At 37.4% G+C, this 24,992-nt stretch overlaps 1 protein-coding gene across 1 annotated transcript; it reads right to left on the bottom strand.

Moving 5' to 3' along the window:
* Window positions 1–2,441: 2,441 nt before the first annotated feature.
* On the bottom strand, window positions 2,442–3,281 carry LOC136346386 (enhancer of split m4 protein-like). Its single transcript, XM_066295479.1, has one exon. The coding sequence runs from the start codon at window positions 3,198–3,200 to the stop codon at window positions 2,718–2,720; it is 483 nt and encodes a 160-aa protein (XP_066151576.1). The 5' UTR covers window positions 3,201–3,281; the 3' UTR covers window positions 2,442–2,717.
* Between the last annotated feature and the right edge of the window lie 21,711 nt (window positions 3,282–24,992).

Genomic DNA, 24,992 nt, shown 5'->3' with positions numbered 1-24,992 from the left:
CTACATTAGTTGTACCTGTAGCTTTCATATACTTTTCTAAATCCATTATCTATGAATTATCAAGCGGTCCATTCAGGGTATTGTTTTGAGGAGTTCCTTATAGGGCACCTTCAAACCGTCCTATCTTCGTGTTTTGCTTTTTATCATTTCTGGCTCCATGGTGCCATTACATGTACATCGAAGTATAGCTTGAGACATTTCCTCACAAACCACTTAATAATGGAACTTGATAGCAATGAAAAACAATTTCTAGATTAGATTGTTTACTTGGTAAAAAATGCAATTGCGTCTTCATACGTGTATAGTACCACTTTTTCCTTATTGCGACGTTATGTTTATGGTATAGAGAGATAAGATAGGTGTTATCTCTAAAGGGCCTTTTTTCAATTAAAAATAGTACAATCATGCTAAACGTGGCAGTTTTATCACTGAACATAGGATTCGAGGAGACTTTGATGGGGAAAAATCTGTAGAAATTGATGGTTACCTTGACTGAAACTAAACAATAAGGTTTTATTGAAATGTTTTTAATTGAAATCTTCAAAAGGGCTCTATAGTACACTCACAAAGCACGCACCATGAATGGCCGAAGGCTTTCTTAAGATTCCTCAGAAACTGCTTCAATAACAATGTGTGTAAAATACAATAAACCTATTGAATCCTATACGAGCCTAGTTAAGAGTTCCCGAAAGTACCGGCTCTATGAATGGAGTGCCCAGCCATTCAAAAGCACTTTAGGAGGCGAAATTTGTAAAAAATTGCGGATGTAGGATATCTAATGTAGTTTTCCATTATTTGGAGATCCTTCTAGAAGTACTAAATCGGCCACTTTACGGTGGCTGCACCTGGAGAACTTTTGTTAAGGGTTGCTTTTGGATGGCGTCAGTTTACTACTGAAGATGCCGACATTGCGAGGTCTAAATTTAAACAAAATGTCTAGTGAGACACATGTGGATTCTCTCTCATGTTACTACTAGTGGCTTACAAGTGGGCGACTCATTTAAAAACAGAAAAAAGTCGATGGAAAAAATCTGCCATCCAAAATGCGGCGTGAGAAAACGACAGTCCCCAAAACACAAGTGACTTGGTTTACATTCGGCAAGTTCCCCCCAGTCACTCACGTGTCTGCTTCCGTGCTAATCGAGTTTACACGATGAAAACTCGACGCAACGATTGATTTCGATAGGACGTAATATCCCATACGTGCTTTCGGAAGTGACTGAAATTGGTGATGAACTATGAAAAAGGGTCTTAAGGTCCCAGATGTAAACCTGGTTAAATACCAAATGGCTGATTTCGGTACACGTTTTCTTTTCTTTAAAGATGATTTATTGTTGGTAAAAATCTGTTCCCATAACATCGTCGTTTTGAAAAGCGCGTATTATGAGTGCTCTCTTTCCACTGATGTGATGATTGCAATTTGGTTGTTTAGTTTCGTAATTTTTCGAAAAGGAAACGAACTGTCACGTGAAATTCTGTGTTTATCTGAGTTCTGAACCTTAGCTGATCCCTGACATTATAATATGCCACTTGAGCGATGCGCGTCCCCGCAATATGACACAAGTTACGTAAAATAACATTTCCGACCGAGTTTGGCATACATACATATAGTATATATGTATATATATATATATATATATATATATATATATATATATATATATATATATATATATATATATATTTTTTTTTCTAATTTTGCTGTACGATGGAGAAATTGTAAGAAAAAGACATAAATTTAAACTGCGGCTTGTTCTCGTTGGGTCCATTTACTCAATGAGTTATCAAATGGAGGCTCGAACTATTTATCTAATTACGAAATGAAATCCGTTTAGTCACCGGTTTTGAGCAAGAAAGTGCTACTTTATTTGTTATAAATTGAAAAGAGAAAAATATAATTTCAATTCGCTAATTCAGCAAATAATGTTGTTTACAAGTTCCGAAGACAATGTGATATTCCAAAGGAAAACAAGTTTACAGCTTTGCTGAGATATTCCTATATGAATTGAAATACGATATGCAAAGTAGACTCCCACTTGAAGCATAAAATTGATAACACACTTGAATTCAAAATTAAAATGATATCTCCTGAAGATTTCGAACTATCTCAATTAAACCAAAAATGAAAACCAATCATGCCCTGAAAAAGCAGCCCAGGCGAGCAAAAAGCGCTTCCCGCCCTGTATAACCAATACCTGCAACCATGTTGCAGGTAATTTAAAACTTGCCCATCTCGGTTCTCGCCCATCCTTATTAAATCCTCTACATCTCAGCAACTGGTCGACTGTAATCTACCTGAAGACCTTTTTCCTTTTTCTTATCCTCCTACCAGCACGTGCATTTAAAGAGATTTCATTGATGACCAAGATTGCTTTAGTTGGGAGTCAGGGGTTCAAAGCGAGAGAACGAAAAATTCAGTAAAAAGTTTTTATTTAAAATACATTCTAAACCTCTATTATTGGAAGACAAAAGTTGCATAAAGCTAAATAAAAACAAAAAAAAATTACTAAGTTCTAGTTAAAGCTGCCATCACAAAGATACAACTAACAGTACTCTCCTCATAAAATCTGGCTTAAAACTAAAAAATTAAAAATACAAATATCACATTTCAATGCAAAATAGAGTCGTGAGGTAAATTGAGCAATGACATCACATAGAAGTTTTTAAGGCACTGGGGGATCACATTGTTCTTCAGTTGCAGTTTAAATTTGCTGCCTCTAGGCTTGGGCCCATCGGTCTGCAGGTACTTGAAGCTCAGGAGTCTGGTAATTGCAAATGACATTTTGGTCTCCACATTTCACGATGTCACTGTCAGGTGACCCCACCGAGGTCCAGAAGAAGGTACCGGCCTCAGTCCTGGCGAAATGCACTGGAACGTACCTTTGGCCTCGCACTATCGGCAGGATCTCAACAGAAGACCCATTGTACACTGGAACTCCTGCGAATTCTTCACAGGAATCAATTTGTTCGAAAATCTCGTTCTCTAAGATCTCATTGGCGAGATTGTCTTGGATTTCTTCTTCCATGAAGTAGGAGGGCTGCGAGTTCTTCTTGTAGGTGTCCTTGGAGCTCTTGTTCAAGACGCACTTGATCAGCTTCTTGACTTGGTAGAGAGGGTTGCGCGCCACCTTTTTCGCGTTCACTTTGTTGTCGTTTATGCTGTTGTTGGACGCAACCAAATAGTCGCTAGTGAAATTCATTATTTCGATTAATTTTTCAAAACTGTAGATAAAACTCGGTGACTTTATCGCTGAACGATGCAGTTCGAATGAATTCCCAACACGCAATTTTCTGCTTTTATACACACAACCAAGCCGCCTGACGTCACTGTGGACCCTAAGGGAACAACCCTCGGCCTATAGAATCACCGTATAGGGACAGGTGTTCGAAATTGGTCGAGGCGAGTAGAGTGAAACGCACCAAGCGAGACGCCCTCAATTCTTGCAAAGCAAGTGCGAGCGAGACCCACTATCTCTACATGTGTAGATATAGGGTGTTTCATTCGGATGAGATCCGTGAGAATCGCAACTAAGTCTTGGTTCCCACGAAAACGAAGGCAGATGGCATACGTAGGGGTGTTTTTAAAAGATTTCGCCTACTCCCTCGTACATTGTGTTTGCCTTGACCCTTTTTACCTCTTCCCTACGCCAACGCCACCCCAATTTTGAATACCTTAAAGTCTCTTGTTGTGTGCATAGGTACGCACACAACAAGAGGTGTAGGTATTTGCACGTGCAAAATGAACAGGTTCGATGGTCAGTTTGAGCGAAAAACTGTTTCTGACCCTTCTAGAAGGAACCCCTTGTCATATTTTCTGGGACTGAAGGAGTTTATTGTGTCCATAATTAACCGAGCCATGTGCATATATCGGAATTCCTTTACCTGATTATTGTAAAGGTTTTGTGCAAAAGGATAAAAAGAACCCGTTTATAACCGAAAATAGTATCCTTTTACCATTCGTGCAGCAAAGTTGGATCAGATTGCTTTTGATCTTGCAGGGGAGATAAAAGACGTAAGAATTTCGTTTTTCTGGAAGAAATTACGCAGATGTTGATCTACATAGATATGTACGTACAAGTCCGAACTAGCTTAATTCGAAATGATACCGATTATGCACTCCCGCGCAGTGCTTAAATCTTCCCCTAATTCATAACCCCAAAAACACTTGCCTTCTCGGGTTTGCATTAGGGGTTGATTTTCATTATTGTTCTCACCCCAGGGCTTTACGGCTTAACAACTTTGGCACTGGCAGTATCCTGGGGTAAATTATTTTAAACCCCCGGTCAGGTGTTTAATCGTTAGACACGTATTTGGTGAATTTTGTTAAGAGGAAACCGAAAGATGCAGGAGGAACACTTTGAATGGAAAAGGAAACGGAAAATGTCATTTTTTCCCGTTTTTGCGAAAACTGATGCGACATGGCTAAATCGGCATGCAGATCATTGATGATGGGCCTTGATCTTGGGACATGCCCGGAAAATTCACGTGATCATGGGGTGTTGGGAGTAGGGTACTGTCAGCAAAGGTGTATTTTCGGAAAAAGTCGGCTGTATTTTTGTATAAAAGAGCGATATCGTTTAAATTCACATCGTTTACGAAAGCGAATTGGCATTTATATTTACACATTGACACTCACATTCTATAGGTTTCTAAGGGTTGTTTTGTTATATGTTAGTTAATATCATTAGTGTTGTCACTCCACTGATTTACAGCTTAACAACTTTTACGCTCGCCCCTGGTGGCTTCCAGTGGTCAGTAATTTACCTGGTCCAATTTCAAGTTGCCCAACATTGGAAGCAAACTGGGCGAAGCTCAAATTCTCCATTGAAACCATCCATTTTCATTATCATTTTCATTTCACGAAGAGGTTCCCCTGGCAGTTTTGAAATTTTAAACCAAACGGGTTCAAAGTACCCGTTTGGTGAAAGTACCCTCCAAGTTCATAAAAATATGCCCTTGGATATGTAGCTCTACCTCCAAATGAGCGCTATCTCAATATTCGAGTTTAAAACGTCTCAAACTTGGTACGTTAATGGGATTGCTCCTATACAAGTATCCAATTTTGGAACGAAGCTTATGCAAATTCTAGCTCGAGACTTTTCTCTGGATGTCCATTTCCACCGTTTCACTGCGAAAACACTTGAACTTTGAGTGATCGATAGCAGAAGTGAGAGAAATAAAAGTATCAAGAAATGGGTTCTGGAAAAAATATAGCGCTGGAGACCCACGAACCAACAGCAAAAATAAGCTTTAATTTTCTACCATCAAATGCAAATTAGTCGGAAAGGCACCATAATTGGTACTATTTTCATATTCTCTGGCCCTTTTAAATTTAAATTTGCCCAATTTGAATTAAAGCGACTTTAGAACATTTTCGGGACTTTTTCTTGTTTGATCGGAACCCAAACTTTTTTAAAGCGATAATCTATACAATTTGCACAACTGCTGACTCGTCGAGACCCGTCGTCTTCGTATGGTTCGTCGTGGTTCTGGGTTCCCACGTGTTTTGGTTTATTTGGCAGGCAGCACCTGCCGTTAATGGGTCGAAATCGGGTTGTGGCGTGATTATTTGTATGCAGTTTTTTCGATTAAACACGTTATGATTATGGGTTGCGTCGTTAAAGGTTTTCATTCCGTATTTGGTTTGAGATTGTTCAGAAACGAGGATGACAGGCCGAAACCAAAAAAAGAAATATAACTGAAAATAGCATCTTCGACTTGTCGATTCTTGTCTGAAACTTCACACGTGATTATACAATGCCGTCTCACCCGTACTATATTCGCAATTGTACCCATCATGCACCCGAAATATATCATTGGCTTAAGTCAACATTCAAAGCAGCCTTCAACAAAAGAGTACCTTGAGTGAGTCACGCTTTGTCAAGGGGGAACCCAAGGAAACGTCCTAATAAAGGAACCAAAAAGAAAAGGCTCTTTCAGCTTTTTAGGCAAAAAGGTCACATACGTGGGAAGGTTCCTTTACGGTTCCGTTTTTGTGCAATGATGAAAAAAAAACGAGTTAGGACTTGTTTGGTTGAAATTGGGTGATGGCCCCTGATAATGACTCAGTAGCACGTGCTCGGCAGTACCTGGCATAAAAAACACGTACGGTATTTTTAATGTCAGTTGAAGATCTCACCTATCGAAAGAACTACCGAAAATAGGATGCTGCGGGATGAAATTATAGTTGTTACAGCCCTTAAATATCCGAACGCGTAAGCCAGCGGACCAAATGAGTATTACCTCGGTCCGGGTTGTAAAACGATCAATATTTGAGTTGTGACGCCACTCCGCACGGAGACCAGTACTCGTAGGTGCAATCAAACTAGGATCAGTGGTGCCGCCGAAGGGCGGCTTTGGAGACTTCTCGAAAATTTAAATAAATCTATGGTGGCGGCATAGATTATATCCGAAGAAACATTTATAATTTAATGGAACACGATCAACTTTATGAAGGACAAAAATGTACATGTACCGGAAAAAAAAGATAACAAACCAATAATCATCAAACATAATAAAGTCTTTGAATTTCAAAAACGAGTATAACGCTATGTAATTTTGCGGTTATCACCTTATTATTGTATTTTTAACTCAAATGGAACAAATTGGGGGATTAGAAAAAAAAATTATCTTTCGCAACCAGCTTTAAGTGGGGCAATTTTGGGAAAGATTCAACAGGCGATAAGTGAATTGGACACTGTAGTGTGGAAAAAGCATGTGTCACCTCCTTTTGCTTTAACAATTATTCAGCTGGGGAGCAATGGTCAATCCACTAACGACGAAAACGATGGAACCCATATTTGAATTTTATTAAAAAATAATGCGTACCTACTTTACCTACCTACCTACCTACCTACTGTACCCGTCTTTGCTATAATAATTTAAGAAATTTAATTTTTGTTACGCCTATGTCGTGAATTCATTTAATGCATGCCGGTAACAGGTTTTTTCGCAGCTTTAACTGTAAATAATAAAAATACTATGTATAAGTATTTATCCAGAATCGGTGTTGATAGGCTGGCTATCTTCATATTAATCCTATTTTAGTTGACCAAAAAGCAGGGTCGTAGGGGACAAAAATTTCAAAATATATTATTTTGTAGGCGAAACAGTATTTTTTTAAAATTTTTATTGTTTTTAAGGAGTAGTGCAGCAGGCTGCAATTCGCAAACGACAACTTTCCATTTTCCACTTTTTTGGAAAGAATTCTACCACTGTTCATTGTCCAGGGTTTAGACAAGGCCAGAGACGTGACCGCATAAATCTGTTTTTATAACCAAAAAACCGTGACTGGTAAATTCGAATTTTACGGCCCGTTTTGATCTCAAAACGGATTTTTCATCTTTTTCGCACTTCAACAGCAGAGCTCCAGCTCTGTTTACGACGCACATGTGGAATAATGGTTTGTGGTTTCATTCAAGTGGAGACCAATTTGTGATTTTATCGGCCATGGCCTTACAAGTCATTATTTAGGGCGCATTGTGAGGCAAATGCAACTACGTATTTTCATTTTTCGTTGTTACGTAATATGAATTCACAAATTGGTGTGTCCGATGGTTTAAACCAGGGGCGTATCTTGAACGAGTCTAGAAGGTAGTAAATAACAAGTTAGCAAGGCCATTTGATTCACTTTAAGCCGCTAACAAATCACACATTAAAACCTTCAAAATTACTTTTTAACGACCCTTTTTTAAACTATAAACAATCCATTAAAATCTCGTTCACAGGTCCGTGACCACGACGGTTGCATGCAAGACTAGATGGTCCTTTAATGGTTCCCTTTGCTTCTTCACAATTTTTCTTTTATTTGCACGTGTGCTTTATTTTTTTATTGTAGGTCTAATCTAAAACTTTTAGTGAAATCACGTTCGGAACCTTGAAGACGCAGAACGTGGCTTACGTTGAGAAATCCGGATGAGGAAAGGAAATAGAGAAAGGTTGGTTCTTCTGAAAGTTTTAAGAATGCAATAGGAAATGGAGTAGGCTCCCTCTTAACCATCTGAAGGCTGCAAATTTAGGGATTTAAAAATATTACTGAATGATGGCCAACAACCGTTCCAAATACACGCTTTTAGAGTTTTAGAAGGAAATACGTGACGCCACATACTCTCGAATCTTTATGGCACCAAGTCAATATTTACCCAGATTAACACCAAATCCCATAAATGTCGAATTTCGGGCTTTATCACAGATTTCTTCTCGACCTATTAAGTTTTTTTCTCTTTCTAAGGGACAGCTGCTGTTTTTCCAAATTCACCCTAACAAGCTAGAGCTTGGAAGTGCCCGTCTGGAGGTTCTTGGGCGTTAATTAGATGCTACAGGTTTTAAGAATATACTTAATTAGCATTGACAGCAAGAGATTAAGCTTTGCCACCTTTAAGAGACGCTATCAGCTATCTTACTTTTTAGCACTGATTATATATAAATATGCGGGCGATTACGAATGCAATTTTTGTTTGTCTTCTAAGAGTGGTTTAATGTGCTTCACCCGTATAAATAAGGTTGTTTAACATGTTGTTGCGATGTTGATATATTGATTAAACGAGTGAGGAGTTAAATTTTTCTTTACAAATTTTACGCTAATGAATACCTCCATGAGAGTCGTATTTCTCCTACTGCTTCGGCACCGCTTTGACAGCCAATATATCCACAGAAACCTAATATCCTCTAAATACCTTTAATGCCCATTTGAAACCATATTTTCTTTCTGAAAAATTCCCGACACATGCCTCTAAATGGCCTCCTTTATCTATAAAAGGAACCACTTTTTATATCCCTTTTAGCCTTTCCTTAAGTTTTTTCTTGCATGGCATAATGGCTTCTCGAATTTCGTCTTGTTGCCTAACACTATGGCGGTGTTTAACACACACGGTCTTTGTTAGGGCGTGCACCCTTTCAGCCCTATTCAAGCTAGCAAGGGTTAACCGATCTTATACCCCTTTTTGCCAATATACAAAAGTTTTATTGGAGCTGCGTGCAGGTATTATCATTGGATGGGTGTTCGGAGGCACTTGTTAAGCAATTTGGGAAGCGGGATTGCGAGGGTTGTCTTGTGGGGTGGTACCGGTTCGGAATCAGTCGGGATCCGTTAGGTAAAGTGCTACGAAAATTCGGCGCAAAGATCCGAACATTAACAATTTTTTAGCGTACGTACAGGGTGTAAAATATGACTAGAATATTGTTAATATTTGTTACGAGGGTCGGATTGTCAGTGAAAAATCCGTGTACTCATTGGTACAATTTCCCTAAATCCACGAGGAGCAATTGCCTTTATGCCTCGAATATCCGAATTTTTTAACTCTTATTTTAGAGAAGAAAACCGCGGCATCTTCTTGTCTCCATTTTGTCAATTTTTACTTTCTAGTTTATTAATTCAAAGAATCGTTTTTAGATTTTCACCTCGTGGAATTTATGAATTTTTCCTTATTATTTTTAGTTTGCGAGTTGAAAACAGCATACGAATTTTAGTCTTCCATTAGAAAATTTTACGCTTATCGATCTTAAATTTTTGGTTTTCTTATCGCTAAAGTAAGACCTTGGAATTTGGCTTTTTATCTGAAAAACGACAATTTTTAAATATTTGGACTTCAGATCAAACACGTAATTTTCTACGGCAAATGCGACATTTTCCTTTTCTTCAAGTGAAGAAATTGGCAGCCATAAATTTGTCTTGATAGATGTGAATCCATAGATAATGTTAAGACCATTCATAGATGAGGGATGTTTCTAACTGGATCCGTTCGTTTATAGTCCTTACGTAAGATAATATGTGCATTATGTAGGTATGTAGGTACAGTATCTCTTATAAACTCCACGTATGAAATAGTAAATCAGTTTTGCTCTCCAACAACCTCGAACATCTTTTTTGATCGAGTACTTTTTGCAATAAAAAATATTATTTATTTTTTCCAATTTTTGCCAAATTTGGGAACATCACGTGTATCGTTTCCAAGACCGATCAGCTGTACCTTCACAAAAAACGAGTTGTATTTTTTTTGTAAGTTTCCGTACCGACATCACTATGTAAATGATTCACTCACTCTAATGCTGCTAACTAGTAATCAGGTTAATCGGGTTTCTCTTGCTCTAAAGACTCGTGAGCTACGTCCCTAAGTGACTGAGTGAGTGTCCGGCTTCTCGAGTAAAAGTGGATGGCGTTTACCTGCCATTTTATGAGTGAAAGAAGTTATTGCTGACGTGATTACAGCTCACGATTTTGGCGCTCAGGGCTGAGTTCTGATTGTTGTTCCTTGTGGTTTACAGTTAAGTTTCACCAGGTGAATGAGAACGACGTAATTAGAGTTTTTGTTGAACGTTGAAATTATTTGCAATTTCACCTCTTCTGGCAGACACTTCTGCCGAAGAGCGATATCGGAATTTGAGCCGTTTCGAAGATTTTAAAAGAATTTTTGTTCTTAAGGTTTCAACTGTTATACGTCTTTGTTTCGAGCCGATTTGAAACTGAATCGTTTTAAAGTTTTTTTCAGCAATTAATATTGATTTTACTTGTGTTTCAGGTTTCAACCGTGGATGCCTTTGTTTCGAGTTGAAATCAATTTGAAATTCTGTTATAAAGATTTTCCTTCAGGAACAAATATTAAATTCTTCTCAGGAATTAACACTAAATCTTGTCTGTTTCAGCTTTAATTGTGCACGCCTCTGCTTCGAGTTGAAACTAATTTGAAACACTGACTCTATTGAATGTCTTCCTCCAAGAACAAACACCAAATTCTTCTCATTAATTAATATGTTTTTTTTTTGTTTCAGATTTCAACTGCGCACGCCTCTGCGTCAAGTCGGTACCAATTTGAAATTCGAACTGTTTTGAAGATTTTCTTTCAGCAACAAATGTAAAATCCTTTGCAGGAATTAATATTGATTTTTTTTCTGTTTCAGGTTTTAACTGTGGACGCCTCTTCAAGAGGTTTTACAGTTTGAATAGTTTTTTATGTTAAATATAAAATGTATGCAAATGTCCAGATGCCTGCATGACTCGTGGGCGCTTTATTTGATACTATCAGTAAACAAAGCATGTTTGCATATTCGTATTACCGCCTGTGGCGTATCCATAAGCAGCGACATTTCTGATGGTAAAACTTTCCTCATACATATTACAGCCTAAAATCTATCATTCGTAAGGTACCATATCACACATTAATCCAGAATCCTATCTTCGTTACGACCGCTCCCCAGCTCGGACCCATGCATACCTGCCAACCTCACAATTAGCCGATACCCCCGCGTACCTTTGTAAAACCAATTCCACCCATATCGGCCCCAAAAATCGAGAACCTCACCCCTAACGGCCCCCCGGGGCCATTCGACCCTCGTTTCGGCCATTATCCCGTAATAAGTCGGTGTGTAACAAGTGAGGCAGAAACGATCTACCTGTCAGACCCTGTATAAACCAACGAAAACTATTCTTAAATAAAGGTATCGAATGTCTTTTTTCTACCTGTTTTCACCCCCTTGGACCAGTTTTCTTAGATAGAGTCTGTTCCCTCAAGAGTTGCGTACCGACAATTATTTTCTGCAAAGCTCTTTGAGAAAGTTTTTTTCGTAACGGGAGTTAATTTTCAGGTAAAAATGCAACTTTCGAGGGAAAATGGTTACTGCTAGTGGATGACGACAAGGGGTGAGGGCAAGAAGGTACATCCTTAGGAATAAAGTCTACCTCCTATAATTTGCACGTGTTCAAATGGGTTTTGGGCAATCTGAAGATGCCGTATAATATATATGGCATTAAGGCCTCACTTTACATTTTTTTTTTTTTTTTTGAGAAGCCATAATAAATTAAGCCAGTAGGTGGTAGGACGAAAAAAAACAACCACAAGTCTGTTTTTAATTAAACCTCGAAAAGGGAATTTAAAAGGTAACCAACGGAAGAATTATGACGTTTTATCACGTGATCTTGAGGAGCTGATGCATAATTCTCATTTGTTTTGACACCCAAAACAAAGGAATATGGCTTTTGGAGGTGCGCTATGAAGGCTTAAATTAGCAGTGGGCTTCAAATTAATTGGCTGGCTTTTTGAGCATGTCGAGATAATTTGTTAAAGGCTGGATTAATGCAGACATGTAAACGATGGTTATCTCTGAAGACGATTTAGAGTTACTCGAAACTGTGTCGTCGTTTTTTGAAGTTATGTGGCACGTCTCGTGCATACGAAATTACGCGTGTTAGGGGCTCCTTTGCGACTATTGTAAGGAGGTAAAAAACATGTCACAAGCGATATCTAATAAAGTTATAAGTTCAGGATAAGTTCATAATTACTATTTCTCGTAAAACCAATTTTTATGTATTTCGTTTGCCCTATTAAAGAGTCAAAAAAAAATCGGATCGTTCAAATTAAAAAAATGACTTCAAGTTCGTGAAAAAATAGTCGAATCGTCAATTTGAATGATTAAAAAAAAAAACGGTCAATATTCCCCATCAACGTTGAAATTTGAGGCCCAAAGAGGGGCAAATTGCAGTATTCGAAATGAAAATTTCCTTTCCGCGGCCCGGCTTCATTGTCCAGATGGAGATGATGGAAATTCGCGAGAAAAACATTAACACTTTCACTGCCAGGATCGGAGCGAAGCGAAAAATTCTCCGATTCAAAACCAAAGTCTAAATTTTGTTCAATTTGTTGGCGGGAAAAATGAAACATGTCTGAATTCGAGACTAAAATGGAAATTATATTCCGTCTTTTCGTGGATCAAGAAAGAAATTCTCAAAGAGAAAACCGAAATTCGTATTCTGAGCAAAATTTTCGAATTAAACTTTTAACTACGTCACTGATCGGACGAGATCTAAAAATCATAATCACACTGTTTTAAAAATTAATCAAATTAACAAAATATCAAATCAATTTAAGACACGGCAACTTCCTACTCTTTCGCTTGTCTGTCGCTTTTTTTCCAAATTAGATAGAGCTCTATAATCAGAGGCGGACGTAGCATCGACGGACCTCCTAGCGCAGCTCCGCACTGCCTAGCAATATACCCGCCACAGCTCCGCCCATTTGCGATTTTTGGAGATAAATATTAATTTCGATTAATTTTGAGGGAAAAGAGCAATCTTATCATAGTTCCAAGAAATTTTAACACACATTAAGGCGCGTCTCATCCCATCCGCCCAAGACCGCTTGGAGGACTTACCGCGTTACCAGTAAGACCTCCAGCGCACCTTTTGAAAATTCGCGTTCACCATTGAAGTGAAAAAATTACAGTAATACACTGGAGGTTAGCCTTGATAATGGGCAATTATCATTTGTTATGTAGGGCATCTGCTCCTCTCAGCAATGTCGAGATAATGCGTAGTACCCCCGCAGTTAATGGAACTACCACACAGCATTCCCTTGCTTTATTGCTCCGGTATTTTTTCTCAATCTCAATCTGTGGCTCAATTAAATTGCAGTACGCATATATAAAACAAGAATGAAGAGCAGGTGGTAGCTATAGAGGGATTTAAAAACCTCTCTGCGTAGTTACGATTGCTTAGAGCCATATAGGCGCGGTGAATAATTGGCTTTTAATGAATACTAAATCAAGTTTTGTTGCGCCGGAGAAATTAAAAGTAAACGGCACTAAACCGACGGTTCAATAACTCAATATTTACACGACCCCTTAAAGCCTTAGTTACCTTTGGCAATCCGAAGCCGCTTAAGCTTCCTTCCAGTTAATCCAGCATTATCCGTGTGAAGAACACCATGAGATTATTTGCCTATTTACTTGTAGGTATACAAGTTTCTTCTTTCTCTATCCGAAGAGGGCACAATAGAACCATTCGGGAGATACTATCGCGGATTAGGAACCATTATTTGGTTCACGGTTAACCGGGGGCTCCGATGTTTTCAAGGATTAAAAAGCGTGGATAATGGTGTTTCATGCCTGTTTGTTTTCGAGGTTTGCTTCGTCTTTTTGTTCATAATACAGATGAAATTTAAAAAGAACAATTTTATTAGTGCCGATTTGGAAAAGCTGCGGCCTCCATTGTGGGCCAATACAATGGCGATTTCGAATTTGATTCAAGAAGGCATCTCCTTAATTCCTTTAACCGTCGCACACGTGTTGACAAAACCGACCCTAAAAGCCATAATTTATTTCCATTATAAGCAAAAGCGAATAGATTTCTTTACATATATTTAACACCCAAAAGCTGTAGTGGCAAAGAAAACACCTTCGAAAGATTTCGAAAACCACACCGACCCTATAGTGAGTGCCAAAGTATTATTATCAATCGTTCTGCCTTCTTCCAGCCTTTGTCAAACCTTTTTCGTTTGGGATTCTATTCATTTCAAGAAGTATTCAAAAGTCAAAAACTGAAATACTTTGACGGGGACGTTTCTCGTTAGTTTTCGATCATTAAACTCCAAAGGAAGCGACTTTAGGGGAAGTGGGCGGAACGGAGCAAATTTGTGACCTATTGGGGAAGTTGCGTATTGGATAACGACTTTTTCCTCGAATTTTTCCCTCAACGAGGGAAGATCTACAAGGGTGCCATTGATTTTCAACGTTGTCGAATGTATTGGAGCTCATTAGGCCGAAATCTGGTTGTCGTAATTTACCTCAATATGGCCCCTTCCTCGATGCAAATGGGCAATTGATGGACGTATTTGGGTGATAATCGACCGTTTATGAGACGAAAATGTTGAGAGGTGGATGTGTAAATTAGAGGTTAAAATATTGCCCATGTCGTTTTGGATTCTAGAGTAAAAATGTGAGTTTCCGGCAAAGAGATTTTGCGACCTCGACGTCCAAAAGTGCGGGGATTCTTGAATTCCAAATGGCCAACGTCCAATATCTTCTAAATATTTCAAATACTTGAAACTGAGGACACAGAATGAGGTGCTTGACGGACCATATCCTAAATAAGCTCGCAATGCAGGCACGCATTGAACAAATTTTTGTGCGGTGGGCTTTGCATGGAAAGCTCTAATTGACATCAACATTCTCATCACTGAGTCCTTGCATCTCGATCTTCTGGAAATCTATTGGGGCTAAAATTGCGGAGCTGGAGGGAGGAATCAAGGACTCCGAAGGTTATCTTTATTCTCTACGCAAATACACCGCTTTTTTTTTAAATAGTTTAATCAGATCTCCATGAAAAAAACTTAATCAAAATCCTAGCCTTGTTAGTTTCACGTGTTCCTCGTCCATGTATGTCGAGACAATTATTTTTTATCTGTATCGAATTGTCCTTCTGCACACGTACATACATATTTCAAGCTTAATTCCAGAACATGCTCGAGCACGAAAACGCACTTTTTTCAATATTTTGCACTTCGAATCGTCATTCTTCGTGTTTACATCGCCGCATCTGTTCCATACTGAGGACTTTTTTACAAAATTGGTCTTATTGAAAGCACATTGTCATAAGTGTCTCGAAAGTACTAGATACTATATTTCTACAGGGTCCATTTTTATGATTTGGCAAGTTGCTCCGAGATCACTATTGAAGTTAGGAAAAAGATGTTTTTATAAAAGTTTTAATTATCGACGGCTATGTTAATGGTACAATATCAGGAAAAAACCAACGTCAAAACCTGAAAACACCAACCAAAGCTGAAATTCTCTAAGGGAACCCTTTATACTGAGCTGCTGAAAATTGCCCTTTTTTTACATCTAAATTTGTATTTGAAAAGTGAGTTTCGATGACTATATTATTATTTTTATATTATTTATAACAAATTATTATTATTTATTTTCACAATATTATTTGTATCTACAATAAATTCTCAAACTGTCCTCCGTTTCGATCAGAAACCAGTTGAAGTCTTGCCAGAAAAGGTTGGGTTTAGGGATAGGGTAATGTTAACAAAAGTTGTAGGTTTTTGGATTCTGAACACGATGCCATCGAGAAAAGTAGGGCATTCTATTTGAAATAAGCAAGTTATTGAGGATTGAAGTCATACAACTTCGGAGGCCTATTTCGAGGGTTATGGAAAATTATTTTTAAACTAAAACATGTCAAAGCGTAGCTTATTATGTCGCCTTGGAGCCTCATAAGATCGATTCCAAAATTCGCAACGGTTAGGAAACAGCATTGATTTCCGTGAGACCTTGCAGCTATCAAAATTTTCGAATTTTTACAAATAACTCGAAAATGGTAAATTTTTTATATAAGACCTATTTCATAAACTAGCCTTAAAATTTGACGATAAATCCGAAAATGGCAAAAAAATTGGGGGGTTCCATTTAAAAAAACATAATTTGGTACTATCCCACTTTTTTGACAGACCCTGTACATTTGAAAATAATTTTAAAATACGTGCCTTTTATTCCCCAAAAACTTTACTAAGACAAATTTCCTTCCAAAACTTATATTTACTGAGATATCGCACTTTGACGCACTAATGAGCAACCCTGTATATTGATGCATATTTCAATTCCGCCAATTTTTCCCTTTTCAAAAATATTTAATATGCCGAGGTTTGCTCTAATGGTTTTCGATATACGTTAATTGAGGAGACGGCGCCCCCAGTAACGGACAGAGCCGGAGCAGCCATAAACGACGAGTGCGCACGTTAGCATAATTAAATGCGTAAAATAAAACGAAGCTTGTCAGCATCAACGTCACATCGACCTATGATGAATATATTCTCTTAAATTAATCAAATTAACAAAGATAATTACAAACTTTCAACAAGACCACCGCTATTGTCTGCATACCTCGTATAAACTGTGTTAAGGTTAAAAATCATATTTGTCAGAAAATCGGATTTTGGTTAATGTACATTTTGTACTCACTGTCCAATTTTATTTCTTATTTCATTTAAGTCTGCACTAATATCGTTATAATCTTCAGTCCTTAAGTAGCCCCATAAAAAACTGTATGCGCTGTGCCTGGCCTAGCTGCGCGCCCCACATTTTCAATAGATTCAAATAGATTATAGAAAATTACGAGAGCAAATCTTGACGTATTATATATTTTTCAAGAGGGAAAAATCGGAGGAATCCAAATGGGCATTGGTGATGTAGGAGGCTTATTGAAAAGAACTTAATTTCGATTGATTTTTTCGGGTTCTGATGTTCATTTGTTGTAACATCACATAAAAATAGCTCCATATGTTACGCCCATGTATCAATTTGTATACAGAATGTCGCCGAAAGGTTTGCACAAATTTATTACGCAGATTTCTGAGGAGAAAGCGTGACGATTTAATCCAATTTACCTTGGTTTGAAAGTGGCGGTTTTCAAAAATACAAAGTGAAAAATGGAAAAAGAAAAAATATGAATTACCGCCATTGGAATGGTACTATCTAAACAAAATGGCGGGCCGAGGCGGAGGGTTGAAGGTGAGAAATCACAATCCGTTTACGTTTCAGACGCTCATTTTAAATGGCGAAACCTAGGTGAATTCTGTTTAAAGGTGCATAATTTTTGAACATCCGGTATAACATTTATTTGTAACCATACGTGTGTTCGCCTACGTGTTCTATTAAATAAAGATACTTCGATACAAGTCCCTACAGGCATTTCATCTTGAAATATTTGAAGCTTTAAGTTCGCTGCATGTGACTAAAAATAGCTTTAAAGTAGCTTCATACAGTACAGTAAAATGAATAATAAAAAGTTGGTATAGTGAAATAAAATCACGAGCATTTAAAAGACAATAATAACATTTGGGAATTAATTGAACATTTTGATTTTATTAAAATGTAAATATGCGTTTTAAGTTATTTTTCAAGACTTGCAGGGACCTTTAAGGTTCAAATATGTCGAAAAGAACTCGCACTTTTCTTTATAGAAAATTTAAGAAAATACAAAGTTGTCAACGCCCCCTACAATACGCATCGGAAAGGTAAACGGGTTCTCGGTTTCTCGCCCCTAAGAATCCCCTGACTCGACATTTTGTTCAGATAGTACCATTACGAAGTAATTATTATTGTTGTTTTTACTTTCACTTTGGCGTCTTGTACGTTGAAAATCGTCCATTTTTGGTTGAAAGTAAATTGGGTTAAATCGCCATGTACACGCTTCAGAAATCTGTAGTAGAATTTTGTACAGACCTTTTAGAGACGCCCTGTAAAAAAATTTTTCTCTAACCTCAACGATAAATTCGCAGTAACTTTCGAATTTTGTTGGAAGCGCAAACTACTAGTTTATCCACTTTTGCCGGTGGGTCATTGTATTCTAACTTGTCATCGGCGTTTTGAGCACATTGTAAGTCATACATCATCATTCCAGCTAAAACCTGGAACCTTGGACTAGTGTTTCAAAGATTTATTGGAAAAAGTGAAATTTTTGCCGACAATCTCAAAAGATTCAAAATTGCACGCAAAGTCATGACGGTCCCTCCCAAAAATTGAGTTTCGAAAGCTGCTTTCCGTTATACCGAAGTCGCCCCAATGACAAGCCTTTCTTGTAAACTATATACCTGTCCATATAGTTAAGTCCGTTGTCGAAAAAAGCTTTCAAAACGTGCCGGCCAACAATTGCCTAAATTTGTAACTGCATTGTCGGCGAAAATCAATTCTCTGGGCGGCCTTTTTGACGTGGAGGCCGACAAAAGTGCCGCCGCGAAGAGAAGAAGCTGGATAATTAGTTGTTAGTAGAAATGGTGAATCACGATTGTCCATCGGGACTGTTCTTCATTTTTTCAGGCACCCGCCAAAAAGTTGAGTTAAGAACAAGAAGAAGAGGTAAAAGGAGGTGCCCGAACCGGATGAATGATCGAGAACCGGGTTTCTTCTGCCTGAAATGAAACCGCAGGTCTGGATTGTTGTTATTAAATTAAAAACACACTTACTGTCGTTTTTGACGATTGCTTTCAATAATTGCTTATTCCTAATTAAATTTAATGAGAAGAGTAAACCTTGATTTAAGCTTTTCACTTTAGAAAATCAGTTTCACTTAAACCAGAGCTGCCAAGAAAAAATTTTCTGATATCTGGTGGTCCATCTGCTTCAAAATAATTGTGGCAATGTAATTACCAACTTTTTACTTCAATTGATGATATATGCAGCTGCTAGTCATAACTTACGATCCATCATAAATTTGTTATTAGTAATTTTTTACGATGTGTCGCATTTCCATTAATAGGTTGAGGAAGTCGCCGCCATCAATCTTCCAATATTATGGTTCTTCGGACGCACGTGTTAAATCCCAAGCACGTTTCTTAAAAAATGTCGAAAGCAGCGTGTGTTTTCTATAGCGGAAGACCGTTTTGTAACATGACACTTTCTGAGGGCAGAATCTGGCCATTTCTTTGCCCAACCAAACCGAAAAATCACTCGAGCGTTGTGCGTTTGTTATTTTTAAATCGATGATTTAGAGCCGGCTTAAGATCGGTAGATTCTTCAGTGTTGAAAGCCCTCGGACTTCCTTTTTGACGGTAGTTCTGAGCCTTTTGTACCAACCGTCTTTTGAGTATTTACAAGGAAGCGGAGATGCACACATTCGCCTTTATCACATTAATCCTAAAGATGAGAAACGGTGAGAGGTCCGCGAAGAGCTACATCAGAGTGGGGCATAAATTATCCGATTAACGACGGAAAATAAAAATTTAGACACTAAAAATAAGGTGTGAACCGCAATTCTCGTTGACGATTCACTTAAGATAATTCTGAAAACGATTAACAACAATCTAGTTGCTCCCCCGATGGATTATGATTGACGACTAAAATTTCAATCGTTAATCACAACTGAGTTTTTATTTTTCACTTGCGAAAATTATATAAAATACAAAAAATTTCCATTTTATTTAAAGAAGGCGGAAAAACGAATTTACGAAGAAAATATTTAAATTAATTAGACTACGGGCACATAATGAGAACGAACACAACAGAAAAAACAAAAAGACATATACAGACGATAGAACAAATCACGCTCAGACTGATTACTAAGGTACGTCACCCCGACATCCCCCTACATGACCCATCCAACCAACTACTATGCCGAAGCACCAACACGACAAGAATAACGCTAAGAATTCTGGACATGCAAAACGTAATGGAAGGACAATCCTGACAATGGGGCAATAGTAACCCCACTGTGTCTGACAAGACAAACGAGACAGTCAAATCTCCAATTCCCCAATACAACCCTGATGGAGCACTACAGTCTGTAAATGTAAATAGTGCAACTGATTCCAAATATTTCCGCTCTTTCTTCTTTTCTTTCTTGGACAGTAGGAAACACTAGGTGTAGTAATTTGTATCGTGGGCAGAAAGACCATCAATGGTCGATAGCCCTTTTCCTTGTGGAAATAAATATTTTATATATATATATTTAAATTAAATTTAATAAAAATGAATTTGTTTATAAAATCGTTCGCATTTCAAAATTTGAGCCCTTAAGTTTACTAGATTCGGCTTTGCCGGTGATGGTAGCCCATAAGAAAGGACTCTCCACTGGTGCTGACGCTGGTATCGGAGTGTCATTTCTCATAAAAACCTATAAACAAAAAAAAAATCGATATCTGTTATATTTGCTTATAACGGTCCTTTTACATACTCGTTTAATTGCTGGAAAGTTATTAAGAGTCTACAAATTGTGACATCTTCCTCCCAAAAAATTCTAGAGCTTTGGGCTCTGCACTGGTTCTGCCGCTAATGTTTCCATTTAAGACGAAATTTAAAAAGCTCGACGAAGCACCACGTTCCACTTCAGGATCCGATGTGGAAGCCATTTTGCCTTGATCTGTCCAGCAATTTCTCATGAGGTTTCAAATCTGTACGATTCGGCCTATCGTTTTCAAACTGAGGACGACAGGACGCTGCTATGGCGACTTTTCAACTCAACCAGTTTCGAGATAATCGGCAAATCGATAATTAATTGATGCAATGTGGCCTTTAAGTAAATCTCTTCAAAATGTCCGTTGTTGATCCAATAGTGAAATTAGTTTTCTTTTTAATGCAATAATTGCATGTAGTGCAATACCAAAAACATGTTGTTTTCTCCTTCGGGAATGTCTAGAACTTTTGCTCCAGACATTCTTCGGTGCAATGGTTTTGGGCACTGTACATATTCACCGACTTACCTAAAATCACTTTGATTCATAATTAAATTATTCTCCAAATTAAGCTCTTCGGATGGTGGTAAATTTTTTTTTCTTTTGACTTTAGTATCTGCTTAATAGCTTGCAGCGCGTAATTTCTGGACAAACTATTTCCTAGACGTTCTGTACAATTTCCTCAGATTTTGGGGTGACACAGCTCTCCATAACAAATTGCATTTTCCAACACTTTCTTGTAAATTCGAAGTGTCGTTAAAGGATTTTCAATTACTTTTGCAGTATCAGCTGTTGCGCATAGGTGCGAGGTGTGAGAAAAGCATCTTATGCGAGATGGCAAGAGGTATTCAATTAACGAACTGTTTTGATCCATATCAAATTCTTATTCTACGTCATTGTGAATTATATCATTTAAAAAATTTTCATCGTGTGAATTCTCCGTCTCAAAATGCAGAGCATCTTTATCCACGCCAAAAACTCTAAAAACTTTTACAAATTTGGTTCCGTTTTCGGTGCAAGTTGCTACTAGTTTTGACAAATCAGTTTCATATTCCGTATGAATTGAATGAAACAGGATGGCCATTCTATCATGGATTCTGCAAATTCGGAAGCCGCCCACAAACCAAAGCGGAAGATTTTCTTCCAAAAGGATTTGAAATCCACTGGATTTCAAATCTTTTTGTATTGTATTTTGTATTGTAACTTTTATTTCGTATTGTAACTCCTAAAAAACTTCATTGTTTTCCTGATCACATATCTGGTGCAGAGTAAAAGTACGGAATTTACTTACACTTTTCAATTGAATGGAATGTCTCAGTACGTGATAATTTATGAATTTTTTCAGTCAAAGTTCGTCGTGACACAACTGTTAAATTAGATACGAAACTTTGAAAATTTTTGAAAATATCTCGAAAATAGCGATCGTCGATTGTTCCTAATGGCACTAGTGAATGAATAACGAATTTCACGACGTCGCTATCAGACTTCTGCTGGGAAAATTGATCGCTCCTGCTTAGAATTTAACTAGGGGCCCTTTTGGCCGAATATTCTTCATCTATTTTAATTTATTGTCTTTGCTGATATTGTGAGTATTATTGCGCACCTTTTTCTCCACAACATCTTTTCAAATGTGATATAAAATTTGAAGAAGAATTTATATGACTTTTTATTCTCTTATCTACCGGTTAACATAACGCGCAACGACTTGCAACAGCACTCGAATTTGAACTGGATTGTTCGTGTTCACTTAAATGTGTCATTTGACATTGTCACTTTTCTAAGTGCGATATTTCTTCCACCCGCACCATTATAATCTGCATCCACCACTAACGCTGACATGGGGGCGCTTTTACCACTTAAAAGCTCTATTACAAGTGAAGGATCATTTTACTCAGAAGACATTTTTGTGTTCAATAGCTTCGGTGCCCTTGAAATATACTCATTTCAACGATTATTCAGAATATCAAGAGAAAATTGAAAACCTGTCTTTATGATCTGTGTTGCACTCGTATGCGTTGCGGGTAAAGAGCACTTGTCGTTTCTGGAATATGCGCAATTGTATGAATTTATGATTCAAACGATTAATTTTTAATCGCATTTTTTTTGCGATCGAATTTTCAATCGTTTCTCGTAACTGATAATTCGAATTAAAATATTAATTGATTTTTCAGTCGGATATAATTTTAAATTACGTACAAATTTTAATCATTAAATTGAATGAATAAAACAACTATTTCCTTAATCGTTATTTGAATCAATTGAAATTTTATTCAAATGATGCCCTGCTCTGAGCCACATGCATCAAGACGTTGATGTTCTTCCAGAAGTGTCGACATTCCAAATGCGAGGCCTTTAATTTACTTCTTCTATAGGCTCGAATAATAAATTTCCTTAAGGCCTTTCGATAAACTCACAGCTTGTGATTAGTGCAGATTTTATGACGCAATTACTACATCATAAAAGTTGGTTCATTTCAGCAGCGTTCACGTCAAGGTAACAATTTCTTCTAGTGGTTCTGGGTGGAACCGATAACACAAGAACAAAAGAATTTACACCTGTCCTGTAACAAGACATGACACGTCCTTCGTTCAGGCATTCACCATTTACACTGATTGCATTGTTCTTGTATTTGCTCTTTTTCCAGTTACGCTCTTAAGGCTTCCATTAAATTAGAATTCTAATTGATTCCACATATCCAATGCCTAGACATTAGCGAGACGTCGTAAATCTCGTAGTTATGTGGATCATTTTGTTCTATTAAGCAAACATGTCCTTTGGTAATTGTGGGATAATTTGCAGGAAAGAGGTTATAACTATACTGCTTTTTGCCTACTTAATGGCGACCAATTGCAGTGTTTAACGGAAATTTATTCATCTAACTTCATACGCCAACCCTGGTTGTCCCGTTTAATATTCCCTACATTTCGAATCTCATCCCGGTCTCGGGAACATTTTAGGTTCGATCAGGTTAGGTCAGGTTAGTTAGTATGGCGAAATGTAGCAATTATGTCATGAGACGCGACATACCATCGGGATAATGGCTACAGAAAGAGTGCGGTAATACTTGAAAGGGTGGCGTAAGGGCTTTCCACTTGAGAGTTGACGTTAACTCGCCTTTACGCGCTTCTCCAGCATAAGGTAGCAATTAATTGATGGTGATTTCAGAACGAGCAAGTGAAATTCGGAATTTTCGACATTTCACAATTCGGAAGTTTCAGAAGGAGTCAAAAGTAAAATGAGTGAAAAAACGACACCAAAACCTCTCTTCAACTGTACAATTTAACTCTCCGTTACCGGGCCCTTAACGAATTAGGATTATCCATGTTATGTCAATACCATACATAGATACCATTTAATTTGCATAAAAGCCTCAGAAATATTAAGTAAAGAAAGTGGGAAAGTAATATTTTTTAACTACGACCGTCCGTTAAGCAGCATTTATTACACTGACTCGAGTGCGGTGACCATTCGAGTGGCATCAATGACCGCATTAATTTCAATGATTCAATAATTTCATGAAATTGAATTGGTCCTAGATAAAACATTTTATGTAACAATACACGTGGTGTATGCTGTTGCTTTTTTTTTCAAAAAATTATATTCTGACGTAACTTTCGCACCACTCGGTTTAGGCCGAGAGCGTCCCATCGAAAATGTCCAGAATTTCATGTCCTGAAAGTCAACATTTTGGATACTTTAAAGAAAAAAAATAAAGATTAATAACTGAAAAGAATTTTATTTTAGCCAAGCAAGTTGTGCCATTGTTCTTGTCCAAATAAACATTCATTCCATTGAAATATACAATTTGTTGTTTAGTGGAACAATTAGATTTGCATTTGAAATAAATGTTTATTTGACTTCTACTTAGCACAAATGATTTAAGTTTCATCGTAAATATGCATACACGTTATTCAAAAAACTAGTACGTGTTTATTTGAATAGTGAATAATAAAGTAATGCCGTAAATGTAAATGACAACTTAGGAATTTCAAATTTTCTTTCATTTCTCTGGACACGAAATTTTGTATTACTCCTTTTGAAATGTTTACCTTACGTAAATGTTTCAGTTAAAATAAACGACACAAAATTAAAAATCGATCGCTGAAATACAAATTAATTGGTACTTCCAGGTAAATCAGCCTCATGGACCACAGGGCGCCCTGCGACGGGCTTACCCCTAATAACTTCTTATCATTTCAGTTGAGCGAAAAACATTTTTGGATTCTCAGTTCGACGGATAATTTTAGTCATACGTCAAATTTGAACTTAAAAAAAAATCAAGACTATATACAGGGTGTTTCAGAATTATGGTGACAAATCGATGGAGGTAACAGATTACCGAAATTATGTATATGTAAATACGCACCATATGGGATTTTTTTTTAATTCGAATTTATCAGAAAATTTTATTCTTCTTGTCAAAAGTTTGTGCATTCCTGCAAGTTCCAAACGCAATTTGCAAAATTTATCTATATCTTCTTACATATGGAGCAGATTCGAAAATGATGAAAATGGCTCTTGAGTAAAGTATCTTTATTTTTAATTTTGGTG

This window comes from Euwallacea fornicatus, chromosome 23 (assembly GCF_040115645.1).
Source record: "Euwallacea fornicatus isolate EFF26 chromosome 23, ASM4011564v1, whole genome shotgun sequence".
NCBI classification, from domain to species: domain Eukaryota; kingdom Metazoa; phylum Arthropoda; class Insecta; order Coleoptera; family Curculionidae; genus Euwallacea; species Euwallacea fornicatus.
The sequence above is the reverse complement of the archived record's forward strand: the minus strand, read 5'-3'. Positions and strand labels throughout refer to the sequence as shown.

Excerpts from the sequence above, each read along its gene's own strand:
- LOC136346386 (XM_066295479.1), bottom strand. The coding sequence starts at position 3,200 with ATGAATTTCACTAGCGACTATTTGGTTGCGTCCAACAACAGCATAAAC.